This window comes from Chiloscyllium punctatum, chromosome 1, assembly GCF_047496795.1.
Source record: "Chiloscyllium punctatum isolate Juve2018m chromosome 1, sChiPun1.3, whole genome shotgun sequence".
Taxonomy (NCBI): domain Eukaryota; kingdom Metazoa; phylum Chordata; class Chondrichthyes; order Orectolobiformes; family Hemiscylliidae; genus Chiloscyllium; species Chiloscyllium punctatum.
Genome location: NC_092739.1, coordinates 106,285,041 through 106,303,087, shown reverse-complemented (window position 1 = coordinate 106,303,087; position 18,047 = coordinate 106,285,041). Strand labels below are relative to the sequence as shown.

Sequence of the window (18,047 nt, the reverse complement as noted above, 5' to 3'; positions counted from 1 at the left end):
CATGTTACAATGGTTTTCTCATTCCTCAAGCAACTGAAGTTTTCTTTAAAAAATGCAACACTGATATTTGTTAAAAATCATACACTCCTTTACTCCAAGGGTACAATCAGGTCAAAGTTAAGGTAAGCAGGCCTGGCTGGAAGCTGCAGTCTAACCCATGATTTGAAGTCGAATGGAGTGAGGATGGGAAGCTGTGAATAATGAGAATGAATAAAGGTAGCAAGTCAAGAGGTTAGGCTCTGAAGGGACGGTGAAGGTACTAATGAGTAGACGCTCTAAGACTGAAAGTGGATTTTTAAAAAAACACATATTAAAAGTAAGATAAGAGGAAAATGGCCTATACAAATCTTCAGCAAAAGGGATGAAAGAGTTTACCCAAATGAATTTAACACAATGCTCAAATATTTCTAAAATATTGATTCAGAGGGCCAGAGAAATTTGGTAAATGGCAAAGGAGCTGGGGCTAAAGGTAACCTTTCATGATAATTTCAGTAGCATAACAGTAGCAAAGTAGATAGGATAACCAGAAAAACGCATAAAACTAAGAATATGCACAAACTAGTAAAATTTCTGACAGCCAACACATTTTCAAATAATCAATAAATAGGACATAAGCAATAAGCTACCTCAAAGATATTCCAAGTATAATAAGTGATTTAATGATAAACAAGTTTAAAATCTAGATAAACTAAAGGAATAAAAAATAATTCCAATTGTACTTAGCATAGAATGCCAAGAAAAACTAAGGAGGAGGTCTGAGTGGTACTATATTTACTGCAAGGCAAGAGGTGATCAGCAGTGTTTAAATAGAAATGTCCATCATGCTAAATAAGTGGATAGTTTGCTATACATCTACTGTTTCTGGATAGGTTGAGCTTGGATGTTCTCTTGTCAAGTTGGAAATTAAGTGGGTTTTTTTAAAAAGCATTAGTTCTTTTTTATTCTTTCACGAGATATGGGCATTGTTGGCAAGGCCAGCATTTGTTGCCCATTTCTAACTGCCCTTAAGAAATGGAAATGTTCCACATTACTGAAACATAGCAGTCCATCTGGTGGGGTACAGCTGCAGTGTTGTTCAGAAAATTGTCCCTGAGGTTATCCCAGTATTTATCAGAATTACATGCTTTCAGAATGTCAGCTAGATACAAGACACTTTTGAGACTGCAGAATTGTTTTTAGAAGATTCCAAAGTCCTCATGAATTCCTAAGTTCAGGTTGGTTATGCTTATAATCATGAATTGCATGCATAACTGTGGATTTTAGGTATTGGTATATGCACTACAGTTGACAACCAATGAATTGTTAATGTTCTTGTAATAATTAACACAGCATTTAGTTGTGATTGTGGAAGTCAGTCATCTCAGCTTCAGGATATCACTGCAGGAGTTGCTCAGAGTAGTTCCCTAGGCCCAATCATCTTCAGTTGTTCCAATCATCTTCACTCCGTCATAAGGTCAGACATAGAGATCTTTACTGATAATTGCACAACAATCAGCGCAATTTGTAACTCCCCAGATACTGATCACTCCATGTTCAAGGTACAAGGTCTGGGCAGCATCCAGGTTTAGCTAACAAGTGTCAAGTAACATTCAAATCTCACAAGTACCAGGGAATGACAAGAGGGAATCTAACTATCATATTCAATGGCATTACCACTTCTGAATTCTTTATTATCAATATCTTGTGGATTATCCTTGACCAGGAACTCAACTGGACTAACCACAGAAAAACTGCAGTTTCAAAAGCAGATCAGAGTCAAGAAATCCTTCAGCAGGTATCTTACCTCCCTATTCCCCAAAGCCTGTCCACCATCTACAAGGCACTCATCAAGAATGTAATAGAATATTTCCTATATGCCTGGATGAAGCTTGACAAGAATCAAGACAAAGCAGCCCACTGGATTGCCACCACACCCACAAATGTTCATTACCTCCATCATGAACCCTTAGGAGCAGCTGTGTACTAACTACAAAATGCACTGCGGAAATTCACCAAGGCTCCTTAGACAGCGACTTCCAAACCCACAACCATGACCATCTAGAAGAACAAGGGCAGCAAATACTTGGGAAAACCATAACTGCAAGGCCTCCTCCACACTGTTCACCACCTCGACTTGGAAATATATTACCTTTTAGTTACTGTTGCTTGATCCAAATCTTGGAACTCCCTTCCTAACCCATAAACAGATTCCAGCAGTTCAAGAAGAAAGCTCAACATCACCTTCTCAAGGGCAACTAGGGATGAGCAATAAATGCTGATCCATCCTGTGACACCCACATCCTTTGAGTGAATTTTAAAAATCCAGAAATTTGATGTACATTGCCCATCTAGACATAATGATGTAAAAATTCTATTTTTTTTATTTTTCTGTATTTTTGATTATGGACTGAAATAGGAAAACAACTATTTTAAGAAAAAAGTATTGTTGAAGGATTATTCGAGATTTTAAAAGCAATTAACCTGACACTCGCTGCAAGTATAGTCAGTTCTGCTATAACACAGTAGTTCCATTCTTTGCAATCCTGTGTTATAATAAAATCGTGAAAGAGAAGCATCATTTAAACTAATGGGGCCAGAATTGCATTATAACAAATACACACTTTAAAACTTTGCACTTTAGAAACAGTGTCCCCAATTCATCAACCATGTTATAACGAATTCATGTTCACGAAATGCATGTCACAGCAGAACAACCTGTAAGCAGCTGCTTGTTCAAGCAGTGGTTGTACTGTTGTTTGCAAACCAAGGTTGTGTACAAATGAAGACTCAGCTAGCAACTGTAGTTGATTGTTCTGTGGATAGGTGACCAGTTTTCAATAACAAAGTCCCTCTGCCTGCCAAAAACTCCGTAAGTAGTTCCTCGGTGACTGAACAGCTTTGAGCTGTTGACAAGATAGTGAAAAGCCATCAGACCTCTACCAGCTCAGGAGTTCTGTGTTCCCTGCAGTAAAAGCCACTTTAAGCCTGAAGAAGACCAGTTTATTTCTTTTCAGCAGCTGTTGTAAGCGGTGTCATTTGATTAATAAATTAGAGATCTTTTATAAGTATGAACCAGCTTCTCGATACATCCTGCAAGACAATGGAAACATCTGGAGAAGGAAGACAAAAAAGCAGAATTTTGATCAACACAAGATTCTTCTCAGCAGATCCTGTGAACAGCAACCATAGAACTGTTTCCCTCTACCCATAAAATCCATGTATTTTTTTCTTATCTTTCTCTGTCAGGGGGAGTTTATAAGGGGTGAGATTCATAGAGATGTACAGCACAGAAACAGACCCTTCAGTCCAACTCATCCATGCTGACCAGATATCCCAACCCAATCTAGTCCCGCCTGCCAGCATCCGACCCATATCCCTCCAAACCCTTCCTATTCATATACCCATTCAGATGCCTTTTAAATGTTGCAATTGTACCAGCCTCAACCACTTCCTCTGGCAGCTCATTCCATACACGGACCACCCTTTGCGTGAAAAAGTTGCCCCGTAGGTCCCTTTTATATCTTTCCCTTCTCACCCTAAACCTTTGCCCTCTAGTCCTGGACTACCCCATCCCAGGGAAAAGACTTTGTCTATTTATCCTATCCATGCACTTCATGTTTTATAAACCTCTATAAGGTCATCATCCCTCAGCCTCTGATGCTCCAGGGAAAACAGTTTCAACCTATTCAACCTCTCTCTATAGCTCAAACCCTCCCCCAACCCTGGCAACATCCTTGTAAATCTTTTCTGAAGCCTTTGAAGTTTCGCAACATCCTTCCAATAGGAAGGAGACCAGAATTACATGCAATATTCCAACAGTGGCCTAACCAATGTCCTTTACAGTTGCAACATGACCTCCCAACTCCTGTACTCAATACTCTGACCAATAAAGGAAAGCATGCCAAATGCCTTCTTCACTATCCTATCTACTTGCGACTCCACTTTCAAGGAGCTATGAACCTACCTACACTCCAAGGTCTCTTTGTTCAGCAACACTCCCTAGGACCTTACCAATAAGCGTATATATCTTGCTAAGATTGCTTTCTCAAAATGCAGCACCTCGCTTTAATTTAAACTCCATCTACTACCTCTCAGCCCATTGGCCCATCTGATCAAGATCTCGTTGTAATCTGAGGTAAATCTCCTTCGCCGTCCACTACACCTCCAATTTTGGTGTCATCTGCAAACTTACTAACTACATCTCTTTTGCTCATCCAATACATATATATAAATGATGAAAAGTAGTGGACCCAGCACGGATCCCTGTGGCACTCCGCTGGTCACAGGTCTCCAGTCTGAAAAACAACCCTCCACCACCACCCTCTGTCTTCTACCTTTGAGCCAGTTTTGTATCCAAATGGCTAGTTCCCTCTGTATTCCATGAGATCTAACCTTGCTAACCAGTCTCCCACAGTTTCACTCTTAGAAATATATGCTGACAGTTCATACGTTTTTACCTGTGGCTAGAGTCTACTTACTTGTAATAAACAGTAGTTCTTGTCAATCAGGATGTGAAAGCCAGGTAAACTATTTTGGGAGGCATTGACCTAGTATTATTATTGCTGAACTGTAAATTCAGAGACTGAAGTAATGTTCTGGGAAACTGGGTTCAAATCCTGCCATGGCAGATAGTTAAATTTAAAAGGGATTCTTATAGTGCAGTGATAGTATCACTACCCCTGGACCAGGAAACCAGAGCTCAAGTCCCACAACCTCCAGAGGTGCATAATAACATCTCTGAACAGGTTAATTAGAAAAATAGGTTAAATTTTGGTCTGCAGAACTGCCTGTCCTGGATTCAGACAAAATAGGCAGAAAGCTGGAAAAATACAACAAGACAGGCATCATCAGGAGGTGGGGAAGTCTACATTTTGAGTGTAACCCTTCTTCAGAAGGGTTACATCCGAAATGTCAACTTCTCCACCTTCTGATGCTGCCTGGCTTGCTGTGTTCTTCCAGCGTCCTGCCTGTCTATTTTAGATTCCAGCTTCTGCAGTTTTTTTTGTCTTTAACCTGGATTCGGATAAGCCTATGTATGCCATGAGTAGTAATACTATCTTTGTATTCAATAATAAAGGATGTTCCTTTGGACTTCCTGAGTTACTGCACTTTTCTTCTCTCTCCGCATATGCTGCCAATTTCTCTAATATTCTCTATGACTGCTTCAGATTTCCATCATCTGTAGTATTTTGATTTTATTTGAGTGTTTAATTCACTGTTATTTTTCTTCCAGGAGACACAAAGAATCAGTGCCAATGCTGTAGAACAAGGTTAATTCACAGGCACAAGTAAATGCCATCTACTTTAGAAAATAATGTTTGATCTGTTAAACACTAGGTTGCTTTCAGAAGATGTGTCAATGAAGCTACTCACAGGAGACAGATCAAGGTTAAACTGGTTACAATAGAAGATAAGCCAAAGATATTCCTAAGAAAGGGTTCCATCTGGTAGACTGGTTGGCAAGGTTAGATTGCATGGAATACAGGGAGAACTAGCTATTTGGATAGAGAGCTGGCTCAAAGGTAGGAGACAGAGGGCGGTGGTGGAGGATTACTTTTCAGACTGGCGGCCTGTGACCAGCGGTGTGCCAAAAGGATCAGTGCACAGCTTTTCGTCATTTATATAAATGATTTGGATGTGAACATCAGAGGTATGGTTAGTAAGTTTGCCAATGGTACCAAAATTGGTGGTGTAGTGGACAGCCAAGAAGGTTACCTCAAGACTAGAATGGAACCTTGCTCAGGTGGACTATTGGGCCCAGGAGTGGCAGATGAAGTTTAAGATAAATGTGAGGTGCTGCATTTTGGAAAGGCAAATCAGAGCAAGACTTATACACTTAATGGTAAGACAAAAGGATTCTGGGTAGTCCAAGATGGAGGACGGGAAAAATTTCTGGCTGTAAGAGCTGCTCCTTTTTTTGAGGTATTTTAGATGTTGGAGGTGATTCCCTCGAATTCCAGGAGCAGCAATTACTGTTTATATGCTGTTGCATTGTTTTGGAACTTTGGAAAAAAAAGTCAAAACAACACCAGTTTAAAAGGGAGAAGAGCAGACAAAGAAAGCACGTGGTGAGGACAGTGTAGGAGAGAGAGAGAGAGAGAGAGAGCAAGCGAGCGAGCGAGAGAGAGAACACCTGCACAGTTACCGTCTTTGCTGTTTGAATTTGTGTATCGCTGGACATCGGAGTGCATCTGGGAAAATTAACAAACAGTGAAATTCACAACTAATCTTGGAGGAGCTGTTGGGCGAAGTTCACAGCACAGAATCAGATAAGTTAATTGTTTTTTAAGTCTGTCCAAGAGAAAGGCTGCAAGTGAGTATAGTGGATTCTTTCTTGATTATATGTTTTTTGAGATAAGTCTCTTGATTAAACTTAAAATATAAGCCATAGCTATTAATTTAACCTGGGGCAGTGTTTGTAGAGGAATAAGACGGTGTTATTTTCTGGGTCTGTAGATTGTGAAGGAGCAAAAATGGCCTTTGCAGTGATATGTACTTCTTGTCAGATGAGGGAGTTTAAAGAGTGTTTAAGGGTTACTGCGGATTATATCTGCCATAAATGCTGTTTTTGCGAATCTTATCAGATTGAGTGGATCGGTTGGAGAGACAGATAGAAGCGATGAGGAATTTGCAACAGCAACAGTATGTGATGGATGGCAGTTATAGGAAGGGGGGAAAGTCTCAGATACAGTCACATAGATGGGTTAACTCCAGGAAAGGTGAGAGAGGTCAGCACCTAGGGCAGGAGTCTTTTGTGGATATACCCATTTCAAATAGGTATGCTGTTTTAGAAAATGTAGGGGGTGATGGATTCTCAGGGGAATGTAGCACGAACAGCCAAGTTTCTGGTATTGAGACTGGCTCTAATGCAACGAGGGGTACGTCGGCTTCCAAGAGATCAATTGTGTTAGGGGATTCTCTAGTTTCTATGGCCAGCAAAGAAAAAACAGAATGGTGTGTTGTTTCCCTGGTGTCAGGATCAAGGATGTCTCAGAGAGGGTGCAGAATGTTCTCACGGAGGAGAGGGGCCATTGGAACCAACGACATTGGAAGGGAAAATGTTGAGGCTTCGTAGGGAGATTACAGAGAGTTAGGCAGAAATTTAAAAAGGAGGTCCTCAAGGGTAGTAATATCTGGATTACTCCCAGTGCTACAAGCTAGTCAGGGCAGGAATAGGAGGATAGAGCAGATGAATGCATGGCTGAGAAGCTGGTGTATGGGAGAAGGATTCACATTTTTGGATCATTGGAATCTCTTTTGGTGTAGAAGTGACCTGTACAAGAAGGACGGATTGCAGCTAAATTGGAAAGGGGAGTAATATACTGCCAGGGAAATTTGCTAGAACTGCTTGGGAGGATTTAAACTAGGGACCCAGGGAGATAGTGAGGAAAGAGATCGATCTGAGACGGGTACAGCTGAGAACAGAGGTGAGTCAGGGCAGGCAGGGCAGGCAGGGACAAGGTAGAACTAATAAATTAAACTGCATTTATTTCAATGCAAGGGGCCTAACAGGGAAGGCAGATGAACTCAGGGCATGGTTAGGAATATGGGACTAGGATATCATAGCAATTACGGAGACATGGCTCAGGGATGGGCAGGACCGGCAGCCCATCAAGGATACAAGGATACAAATACTATAGGAAGGTTGGAAGGGAGACAAGAGAGGAGGGGAGTGCCATTTTTGATAAGGAATAGCTTTACAGCTGTGCTGAGGGAGGATATTCCCGGAAATACATCCAGGGAAGTTATTTGGGTGGAACTGAGAAATAAGAAAAGGATGATCACCTTATTGGGATTGTATTATAGACCCCCCAATAGTCAGAGAGAAATTGAGAAACGAACTTGTAAGGATATCTCAGCTATCTGTAAGAATAATAGGGTAGTTATGGTAGGGGATTCTAACTTTTCAAACATCGACTGGGACTGCCATAGTGTTAAAGGTTTAGATGGAGAGGAATTTGTTAAGTGTGTACAAGAAAATTCTCTGATTCAGTATGTGGATGTACCTACTAGAGAAGGTGTAAAACTTGACCTACTCTTGGGAAATAAGGGAGGGCAGGTGACTGAGGTGTCAGTGGGGAGCACTTTGGGGCCAGCGACCATAATTCTATTCATTTTAAAATAGTGATGGAAAAGGATAGACCAGATCTAAAAGTTGAAGGCCTAAATTGGAGAAAGGACAATTTTGACGGTATTAGGCAAGAACTTTCGAAAGCTGATTGGAGGCAGATGTTCGCAGGTAAAGGGACAGCTGGAAAATGGGCTTCAGAAATGAGACAACAAGAATCCAGAGAAAGTATATTCCTGTCAGGGTGAAAGGGAATTTACTGTGGAAAAGGATATGGAAGATATAGACTGTAGGGAAATAGATGGTGACATCTTGCAAAATGCCCAGATTACAGAGGAGGAAGTGCTGGATGACTTGAGACAGTTAAAGGTGGATAAATCCCCAGGACCTGATCAAGTGTACCCGAGACCTCTGTGGGAAGCTAGAGAAGTGATTGCTGGGCCTCTTGCTGAGATATTTGTATCATCGATAGTCACAGGTGAGGTGCCGGAAGACTGGAGGTTGGCAAACGTGGTGCCACTGTTTAAGAAGGGCGGAAATACGAGCCAGGGAACTATAGACCGATGAGCCTGACCTTGGTGGTGGGCAAATTGTTGGAGGGAATCCTGACGGACAGGATGTACATGTATTTGAAAAGGCAAGGACTGATTTGGGATAGTCAACATGGCTTTGTGCGTGGGAAATCATGTCTCAAAAACTTGATTGAGTTTTTTGAAGAAGTAACAAAGAAGATTGATGAGGGCAGAGCAGTAGATGTGATCTATATGAACTTCAGTAAGGCGTTTGACAAGGTTCCCCATGAGAGACTGATTAGCAAGGTTAGATCTCATGGAATACAGGGAGAACTAGCCATTTGGATACAGAACTGGCTCAAAGGTAGAAGACAGCAGGTGGTGGTGGAGGGTTGTTTTTCAGACTGGAGGCCTGTGACCAGTGAAGTGCCACAAGGATTGGTGAGGGGCTCTCTACCTTTTGTCATTTACATAAATGATTTGGATGCGAGCATAAGAGGTACAGTTAGTACGTTTGCAGAGGACACCAAAATTGGAGGTGTAGTGAACAGCGAAGAGGGTTACCTCAGATTACAACAGGATCTGGACCAGATGGGCCAATGGGCTGAGAGGTGGCAGATGGAGTTTAATTCAGATAAATGTGAGGTGCTGCATTTTGGGAAAGCAAATTTTAGCAGGACTTATATACTTAATGGTAAGGTCCTAGGGAGTGTTGCTGAACAAAGAGACCTTGGAGTGCAGGTTCATAGCTCCTTGAAAGTGGAGTCACAGGTAGATAGGATAGTGAAAAAGGCGTTTGGTATGCTTTCTTTTATTGTTCAGAGTATTGGGGGTGTACAGGAGTTGGGAATTCATGTTGTGGCTGTACAGAACATTGGTGAGGCCACTGTTGGAATACTGTTTGCAATTCTTGTCTCCTTCCTATCGGAAAGATGCTGTGAAACTTGAAAGGGTTCAGAAAATATTTACAAGGATGTTGCCAGGCTTGGAGGATCTGAACTACAGGGAGAGGCTTAACAGGCTGGGGCTGTTTTCCCTGGAGCGTCGGAGGCTGAGGGATGACCTTATGGAGGTTTACAAAATTATGAGGGGCATGGATAGGATAAATAGACAACGTCTTTTCCCTGGGGTCGGGGAGTCCAGAACTAGAGGGCATAGGTTTAGGGTAAGAGGAGAAAGATATAAAAGAGACCTAAGGGACAACTTTTTCACACAGAGGGTAGTACGTGTGTGGAATAAGCTGCCAGAGGACGTGGTGGAGGCTGGTACAATTGCAACATTTAAGAGGCATTTGGATGGGTATATGAATAGGAAAGGTCTGGAGGGAAATGGGCTGGGTGCTGGCAGGTGGGACTACATTGGGTTGGGATATCTGGTTGGCATGGACGGGTTGGACCGAAGGGTCTGTTTCCATGCTGTACATCTCTATGACACTATCCTGGAGAGTGTTGCTGAACAAAGAGATCTTGGAGCGTAGTTTCATAGTTCTTTGAAAGTAGAGTTGCAATTGGACAGGATAGTGAAGGCGGCAATTGGTATGCTTGCCTTTATTGGTCAGTGCACTGAGCATAAGAGTTAGCAGGTCATGTTGTTGCTGTACAGTACAATGGTTAGGCTACTTTTGGAAAATTGTGTTCAGTTCTGGTCTCCCTGCTCTGGAAGAATGTTGTGAAACTTGAAAGGTTTCAGAAAAGGTTTACAAGGATGTTGCCAGGGTTGGAAGGTTTGAGCTATAGGGAGAGGCTGAATTGGCTGGAGCTGTTTACCCTAGAGTATTGGAGGTGGAGGGGGTGACCTTATAGAGGTTTATAAAATCATGGGGGGCATAGATAGGGTGAATAGCCAAGGTCTTTTTCAAGGGTAGCAGAGTCCAGACTAGAGGGCATAGTTTTAAGGTGAGTGGGGAAAGATTTAAAAGACCTAAAGGGCAACTTTTTCACACAGAGGGTGATGCATGTATGGAGTGAGCTGCCAGAGCAAATGGTGGAGGCTGGTACAGTTACAACATTTCTAAGGCATCTGGATGGTTCCATGAATATGAAGGGTTTATAGGGATATGGGCCAAATGCTGGCAAATGGGACTAGATTTATTTAAGATATCTGGTCGACATGGACAATTTGGACTGAAGCATCTGTTTCCATGCTCTACACCTCTGTGACTCTATGAAAAATAATAACTCAGAACTGGCAAGAAGATATCTATGTCAGTGAACATATCTCTAAGTTAAGCTTGATACAGAGCCAGGAAGTCAAAAACTACATGGAGAAAAAAAACACATGGGGAATGCTATATAAGGCTGTAGAGGTCTGAAAGGGTTAATGTTGAGGCATGCTTAACACCCTGCCTTATATAATCTCAACTTTGTGACTCGAGAGTAAAATCTGACATCAAGGTCTCCCTCATGGCTTCCATAACAATGTCTATACTCTCAATGTTAAAAATCACACAACACCAGGTCACAGTCCAACAGGTTTAATTGGAAGCACACTAGCTTTTGGAGCACCACTCCTTCATCAGGTGGTTGTGGAGGACACAATTGTAAGGCACAGAATTTACAGCAAAAGTTTACAGTGTGATGTAACTGAAATTATACATTGAAAAATACCTTGATTGTCTGTTGAGTCTTTCATCTGTTTGAATACCATGATGGTTTCACTTCTTTCATGTGTAAATCACAAAACTTTTTTTTTGAAGTTGCATTCTTGTAACTTTCACATCATTGGTGTCAAGTCATAAACTACATATTGTTTTAGATGGCAGCATCATCACATTAGATTACTAAATGATTTTCTCTACCACTCCAGATCAAGAAGGCCCTATGGATCCTTCCCATGAACGAGGATGGTGACATCAAATTCACCAAATTGATTTTATATCAAGACATGTAAATTACTACTTTTAAATTCTTGTTTCCCTGCTACAGTAAATATTTTTTTAAACTTGAAGGGGTTCAGAAGAGATTTACAAGGATGTTGCTGAGTTGGAGGGTTTGAGTTACAGGGAGAGGCGGAACAGCCTCCTCTCACCCACCACACCCCCCCCCCCCCCACTTCCCCCCCCAAACTGAGCCTCACAATCTGCAGGGTGACTTTTTACAGGTTTATAAAGTCATGAATAAGGTGAATAGTGAAGGTCTTTTTCCCAGGATAGGCAGTCCAAAACTAGAAGGCACAGGTTTAAGGTGAGAGGGATAAGGTTTAAAATTGACCTCAGCATCAACATTTTCACAGAGAGTGGGAAGTATATGAACCAGCTACAAGAGGAAGTGGTGGAGGTGGGTACAATTAGAACATTTAAAAATTATTTGGAGATGCCAGTGTTGGACTGGGGTGTACAAAATGAAAAATCACAACATCAGGTAATAGTCCAACAAGTTCATTTGGAAGCACTAGCTTTCGGAGTGCTGCTTCACCAAGTGGTTGTGGAGAATAAGATTGTAAGACACAGACAGGCAACAATGAAAAGTGGCCAAGCAGAAGCTGGGGATGGGGATGGCCTCAACCAGGACCTTGAGTTCATGTCTCACTACAGGTGACATATAGTGCAATGGGGTCACCTGTAGTGTAACATGAACTCAAGGTCCCAGCTGAGGCCATCCCCATGGGTACCAAATTTAGCTATCAGCCTCTGCTCGGCCACTTTTCATTGTTGCCTACCTCTGTCTTACAATCTTATTCTCCACAACCACCTGATGAAGGAGCAGCTTCCAAATGAACCTGTTGGACTATAAGATGGTGTTGTGTGATTCTTAACATTTAAAAAGGCATCTGGATGGATACATGAATATGAAAGGTTTAGCAGGTTGTGGGCCAAAAGCTGGCAAATGGAACTTGATCAGTTTAAGATATGTGATCAGCATGGATGATTTGGACTGAAGTGCCTGTCTCCATTCTGTCTGACTCTAGGATTCACAAACAAACTGGATCGGAGATTAGCAGCTAAATTGCTGAGAGCGTTCAGCTTTGAGAATAGGTCGTTTATTTTAAAACTAAAAAAACACACCAACGAGTGAAAAAGAGTTTTGATTGTGTAGAACTGACTGGCCAGAAATCCACCTGTCCGAAAATGCAAAGGTTACTCGAACGGCTGTCAGTGAATTGTCTCATAAATTCCAACTGGTAGATTTTTTTTCTTGAAATCTCAACATCAGAAAACATCACTCGCCAAAATTTCCCATTGCCGGAAATCAAACTGGGAATTCAGAAGATACAAAGCCACCTGATGAAGGAGCGGTGCTTTGAAAGCTCGTGCTTCCAAATGAACCTGTTGGACCTGGTGTCGTATGATTTCTAACTTTGTCCACCCAAAAGGTAAGTATGCTATCAAGGGCAATTGTTATAGATGCAGTTCAGGAACCTACATACATTTGAATGGATGGTTATGGTAGATTCAGGCGAGAAAAATGATATAAGTCATACTCAAATAGCTCGAGCCGCAAAGGAAGCGAGGCTGGAAATCAAATAGCCATACTTATCCTTATTGCCCTTCAAAGTAACAGAACATCGTAATATCAAAGTAAATCAATAACGATTTTTTTTTATAAAGCAGCTATTTGTCTTCGTTTAGTTTAGCTGGACCGACTGAAAATCATCCAACCATCAGCTAGCTTCCCTGTGCAGGCGAATTCAGAACGGAAGCGCTGCTGTGCCGGAATGTTTCTGGAAGTTTCTCTCGTTTCGCCTACTCCTCCCCCCCCCCGCCGTGAGCACTCCGCTCTAATTCTAGTCTATGACTCATCCTCTGCAGCCGAACCTGCTGGCCGCCGATTTTTTTAAAAGTCAAATGATCGACATCAGCGTTCACCAATCATCTGCGGAGAGCGGCGGGTGGGCCAGTTAAATAAAAACAACGTTTGGGGAGGTGATGGAGAAGATGGTCCAATCAACAGTTGAGTGGGCGGGGTTTATGACGCATCCACCGGCATTCAAGCGGCTGACAAGTTAGGTAGCACGGTAGCGTGATTCTGGTTGACGTGTTGGCTTAAAGGGAGAAAACAAACATTATTTAACGGTAATAAATTTTGGCATTTGGGCTCTAGATCTTTGAGTTCAAAGTAAAGTTTTGATGCGTGTTTCTAGTTTTACCACGCGGTAGTCCCCGGCTGGAACTTGTTACTTTTTAAAGCAAAGAAATCTATGCATTTTTTCACTTATAAAATGATTTTTTTTTTCTCCTTCAGAAAAATCGCTGGTCAACGTTTCGGATTAAAACAAAATCATGGGTAAAAATTACTACACTATCCTTGGTATCAGCTCTGAAGCCAGTGACGATGAAATTAAGAAAGCTTACAGGAAAATGGCCTTGAAGTTTCACCCAGATAAAAACAAAGAGCCTAACGCCGAGGAGAAATTTAAAGAGGTGGCCGAAGCTTACGAAGTACTCAGTGACCCCAAGAAGAGATCTGTTTATGATCAGTATGGGGAAGAAGGTGAGTGTCCTTACAGCTGACCATTTACCTGTGTCTTCCTACATTTAGGCATTCTCTGGCAAGGGCAGCTTGGAACCATCTGCCTGTGACAATTGAGTGTTGCAATTCATTGCAGTGAGAAAAAGAAACATATAAAAACGAAAACCCTGTCTCCAAATTTTATCACAGAATGATTATTGTTCTCATCAGTGCAGTTTATTCTTTTATGAACATTTGTACCTATATTTCCAATGCCTGCACTCCGTTATGTTTAAACAGAAGTTTTTTTAGATTTTGTTTGATTTTTTGAAGGAGAGAAGTTTGTCATTGTCATTGATATATGACCAGGACTCAAAATAACGAAGCTGAAGGGCACGACTGCCAATTTAACGTTAAATGGCAGTGTAAGCAGTTTGGTACAGCCTCTGTTGGAGTGAAGTTATTCTAGTATTTGCTGTTATATTTGGAATTAGTGGTATGACTATTCTGTCATTATTTGATTTATTTATGAATTATCTTCTACTTGTTTAGTCTAACACTATGTTGTGTGTTGTCAATTCACTGTTAGCTTTTTCTTGGTTTGCTGTATAAACAGTTAACCTGGGGAAATAATATTAGCAACTGATTGTGACTGTAACCAGTTTTATATATATTCTTCACTTTCTTGGAGTGTCTAAAGCTATGAAACTCTTCACACATGAGGCCAAATCCAAAGAGAGCCAGTAACTTTTAAAATCAGATCAAATTATAAAGAATAATGTTTGCATTTCAACAGTTCATTGAAGAGTAAGAAAATAAAGACTTGCAATTACATTGCACTCATCATGACTTCAGAATGTCTTAAAACACTTTACAGGCCAATAAGTATTTTTGAAGTGTCATCACTGTTGTAATATAGGAAATGTGGCAGCAACTATAGACAAACAGCAATCTGCTAATGACTAGTTTTGTTTTTAGAGATGTTAGTTGGAAGATAAATATTGGTCGAGATGCCAGGGATAACACTCCTGCTGTTATAAATAGTTTCATGGGATTTATTACAGCCAGAAAGGTAGACAGGATCTCAGTTTCACTTCTTAAAATTGCAAGCTCAGATGCCCCACTCCCTTCCTACTGCATTCATGCTTTAGCTAGATTTTATTTTGTGCTCAATTCTTTGCAGTGAAATTTGAACCCCTGACAGAGGCTTTGGGAAATACATTCGTCGTTATTTGTTTGTGTTATGGCCAAACCCTGAAGAGTAGCAAAGTGAAAATGGAGTCTTGTAATATTTAGGAGCAGAATTAGGCCATTTAGCCAACCACTAGGAGAAAGTGAGGACTGCAGATGCTGGAGATCAGAGTTGAGAGTGTGGCGCTGGAAAAGCGCAGCAGGTCAGGCAGCATCCAAGGAGCAAGAGAATTGATGTTTCGGGCATAAGACCTTCATCAGGGCACTTCATAATTTCTGATGAAGGACTTATGCCTGAAACATCGATTCTCCTCCTCGGTTGCTGTCTGATCTACTGTGCTTTTGCAGCACCACTCTCTCAACCCATTTAGCCAACCACATCTGCCCAGCCATTTGATCATAGTTGATGTGTTTCTCAACCCCGTTTTCTTGACTTCTCTGCATAACCCTTGATCACCTTACTAATTAAGAACCTGTGTATCTCTGTTTTAAAGTCACTCAATGACTTGGCCTACACAGCTTTCTACAGCAATGAGTTCAATAGATTCACCACTCTGGCTAAAGAAATTCTGCCATATCTCAGTTGTAAGGTCGTCCCTTCACTCTGAGATTGTGCCCTCTGGTCCTATTCTCTCCAACGAGTGGAAACATCTTTTCCACGTCCATTTTATTCAGGTTTCAGTATTCTGAGTTTAAATTAGATCACTCCTCATTCTTCTAAATTCTATGTATTACAGACACAAAGTCCTCAGTTGCTCATCAAATGACAACCCCTTCATCCTGGGCTCATTCTTGTAAGCTTTCTTCAGACCCCCCTCCAAGTCCAGCACATCCATCCTTAGGTATGAGGCCCAAAACTGCTCAGAATATTCTGAATATAGTCTAACCAGACCCTGTATAGCCTTAGCAGTACACCCTGCTCTTGTGTTCTAGCCGTTTTTGAAATAAATGCTGACCTTGCATTTGCCTTCCGACCAACGGAGCCGACATTTTAACCTTCAGCAAATCCTGAACTAGGACTTCTAAGTCCCTTTTGTGTTTCAGATTTACAAAGCACTTCCCTATTTAGAAAATAGACCATGCTTCATCTTCCTATCAAAGTGCCTACCTCACACTTTCCTATGTTGTAGTCTATCTGCAACTTCTTTGCCCATGCTCCTAGCATGTCAAAGTCCTTCTGCAGACTCCCTACCACTTTAACACTACCTTCCCTCCACCTATCCTTATATTATCTGCAAACTTAGCAACAATGCCCTTCTCTCCTTCATCTATATCATTAATGTATAACATGAATATTTATGGCTCCAATATTCATCCCTGTGGAACTCCACTGGCTGCCATCCTGCAGGAGGCTTCTTTATCTCCACCAAAACTTGATGTATGCTACTACTTTACCCCTAACACTCCTACCTTATTTGACTGAATCATAGGATCCCTAACTGTGTGGAAGCAGAGCATTCATCCCATTTGAGTCCAGACTATGTGCCGAGGATCTCACCCAGACCCACGCACTACACTACCCTACCCCTGTATTTTCCATGGTTAATCCATCTAACCTGCACGTCTTTGGACTTGGGATGAAACTGGATCACCCGCAGATACGGGGAGAATGTGCAAACTCCAGACAGTTACCCGAGGCTGGAATCGAACCCAGTCCCTGGCCTTGCGAGGCAGCAGTGTGAACCACCATGCAGCTATATATTTAGCAACGTATTAGAAGCTTTCTTAAAATCCAAATAGATCATGTCTACTGGTTTTCCTTCATTTAATCTCCTCAAAGATTTCTAGATTTGTCAGACGTGATCTCACCTTGACAAGACCATGCTGACTGCACCCTATTTTACAATTCTGTTCTAATATTCTGCAATTTCATCTTTAATAGTGGACTTCAAACTCTTACTCATAACTGCAGACACTTAGACCTTTAAATTCCCATTTGCTGCCTCACTCCCCTCTTAAACAAGGTGTTCGATTAGCCATTTTACAGTCTGCTAAGATTCTCCCTGACTCCAGTGATTCCGAAAGATCACCATCAATGCTTCCACAATCCCCTCCTTCAGGATCCTAGGATGTAGTCCATTCAATCCAGGTGATTTATCCATCTTCATAATTTTCCAGGTGCTTTATTCTGAGTGCTGGCTACAACATTCACCTCTACCTTCCACCCCCCTCCCCCCACCAGCTGTCTTGAAGTTCTGGTGTGCAACTAGTATCTTGCACTGTGAAGATTGTTGCAAAGTATTGATTTTGTTTCTTTGTTCCAATTACTTCTCCAGCCTCATTTTCGAATTGTACAGTGTCACCTTTTTTAGATATCCAGAAAAAAGTGCAAGCTTCTATATTACTCGCTAGCTTACCCTATTTCATCTTCTCTCTTTGTTGGTTATTTTAGTTGTCCTCTGCAGATTTTTAAGTCTTCCCAATCCTCTGACTTCCCACAAATCTTGACCACCTTGTATACTTTTATTTTCTTCTGCTTTTACGTTGTCCCAGACTTTTGTTATCAACCGTGGTTGCCTAATCCTCCTCATAATATGCTGCTGTTTCCTTGGGATGAATTTCTGCTGCGCCTCCTGAATTACCCCCAGAAACCCCTGTCATAGAGATGTACAGCATGGAAACAGACCTTTTGGTCCAACTCATCCATGCCAACCAGATATCCTAACGTAATCTAGTCTGATTTGCCAGCACTTGGCCCATATCCCTCCAAACACTTCTTATTCAGATACCCATCCAGATGCCTTTTAAATGCTGCAATTGTACCAGCTTCCATGCTTCCTCTAGCAGCTCATTCCATACACATACCACCCTCTGCGTGAAAAAGTTGCCCCTTAAGTCTCTCTTATATCTTTCTCTTCTCCGCCTAAAGCTATGCCCTCTAGGTCTGAACTCCCTCACCCCAGGGAAAAG

At 41.6% G+C, this 18,047-nt stretch overlaps 1 protein-coding gene across 1 annotated transcript in view; it reads left to right on the top strand.

Annotated features, from left to right (window-relative positions):
• The first annotated feature begins 13,454 nt into the window (after positions 1 to 13,454).
• The window catches only part of dnajb5 (DnaJ heat shock protein family (Hsp40) member B5), an 86,945-nt gene continuing 82,352 nt past the window's right edge, over positions 13,455 to 18,047 (top strand). Inside the window, exons 1-2 of the mRNA XM_072571747.1 lie at positions 13,455 to 13,570; positions 13,740 to 13,988. Coding sequence (XP_072427848.1) covers positions 13,778 to 13,988 — 211 coding nt within the window. The 5' untranslated portion in view covers positions 13,455 to 13,570; positions 13,740 to 13,777. The remainder of the gene's footprint in view (positions 13,571 to 13,739; positions 13,989 to 18,047) is intronic.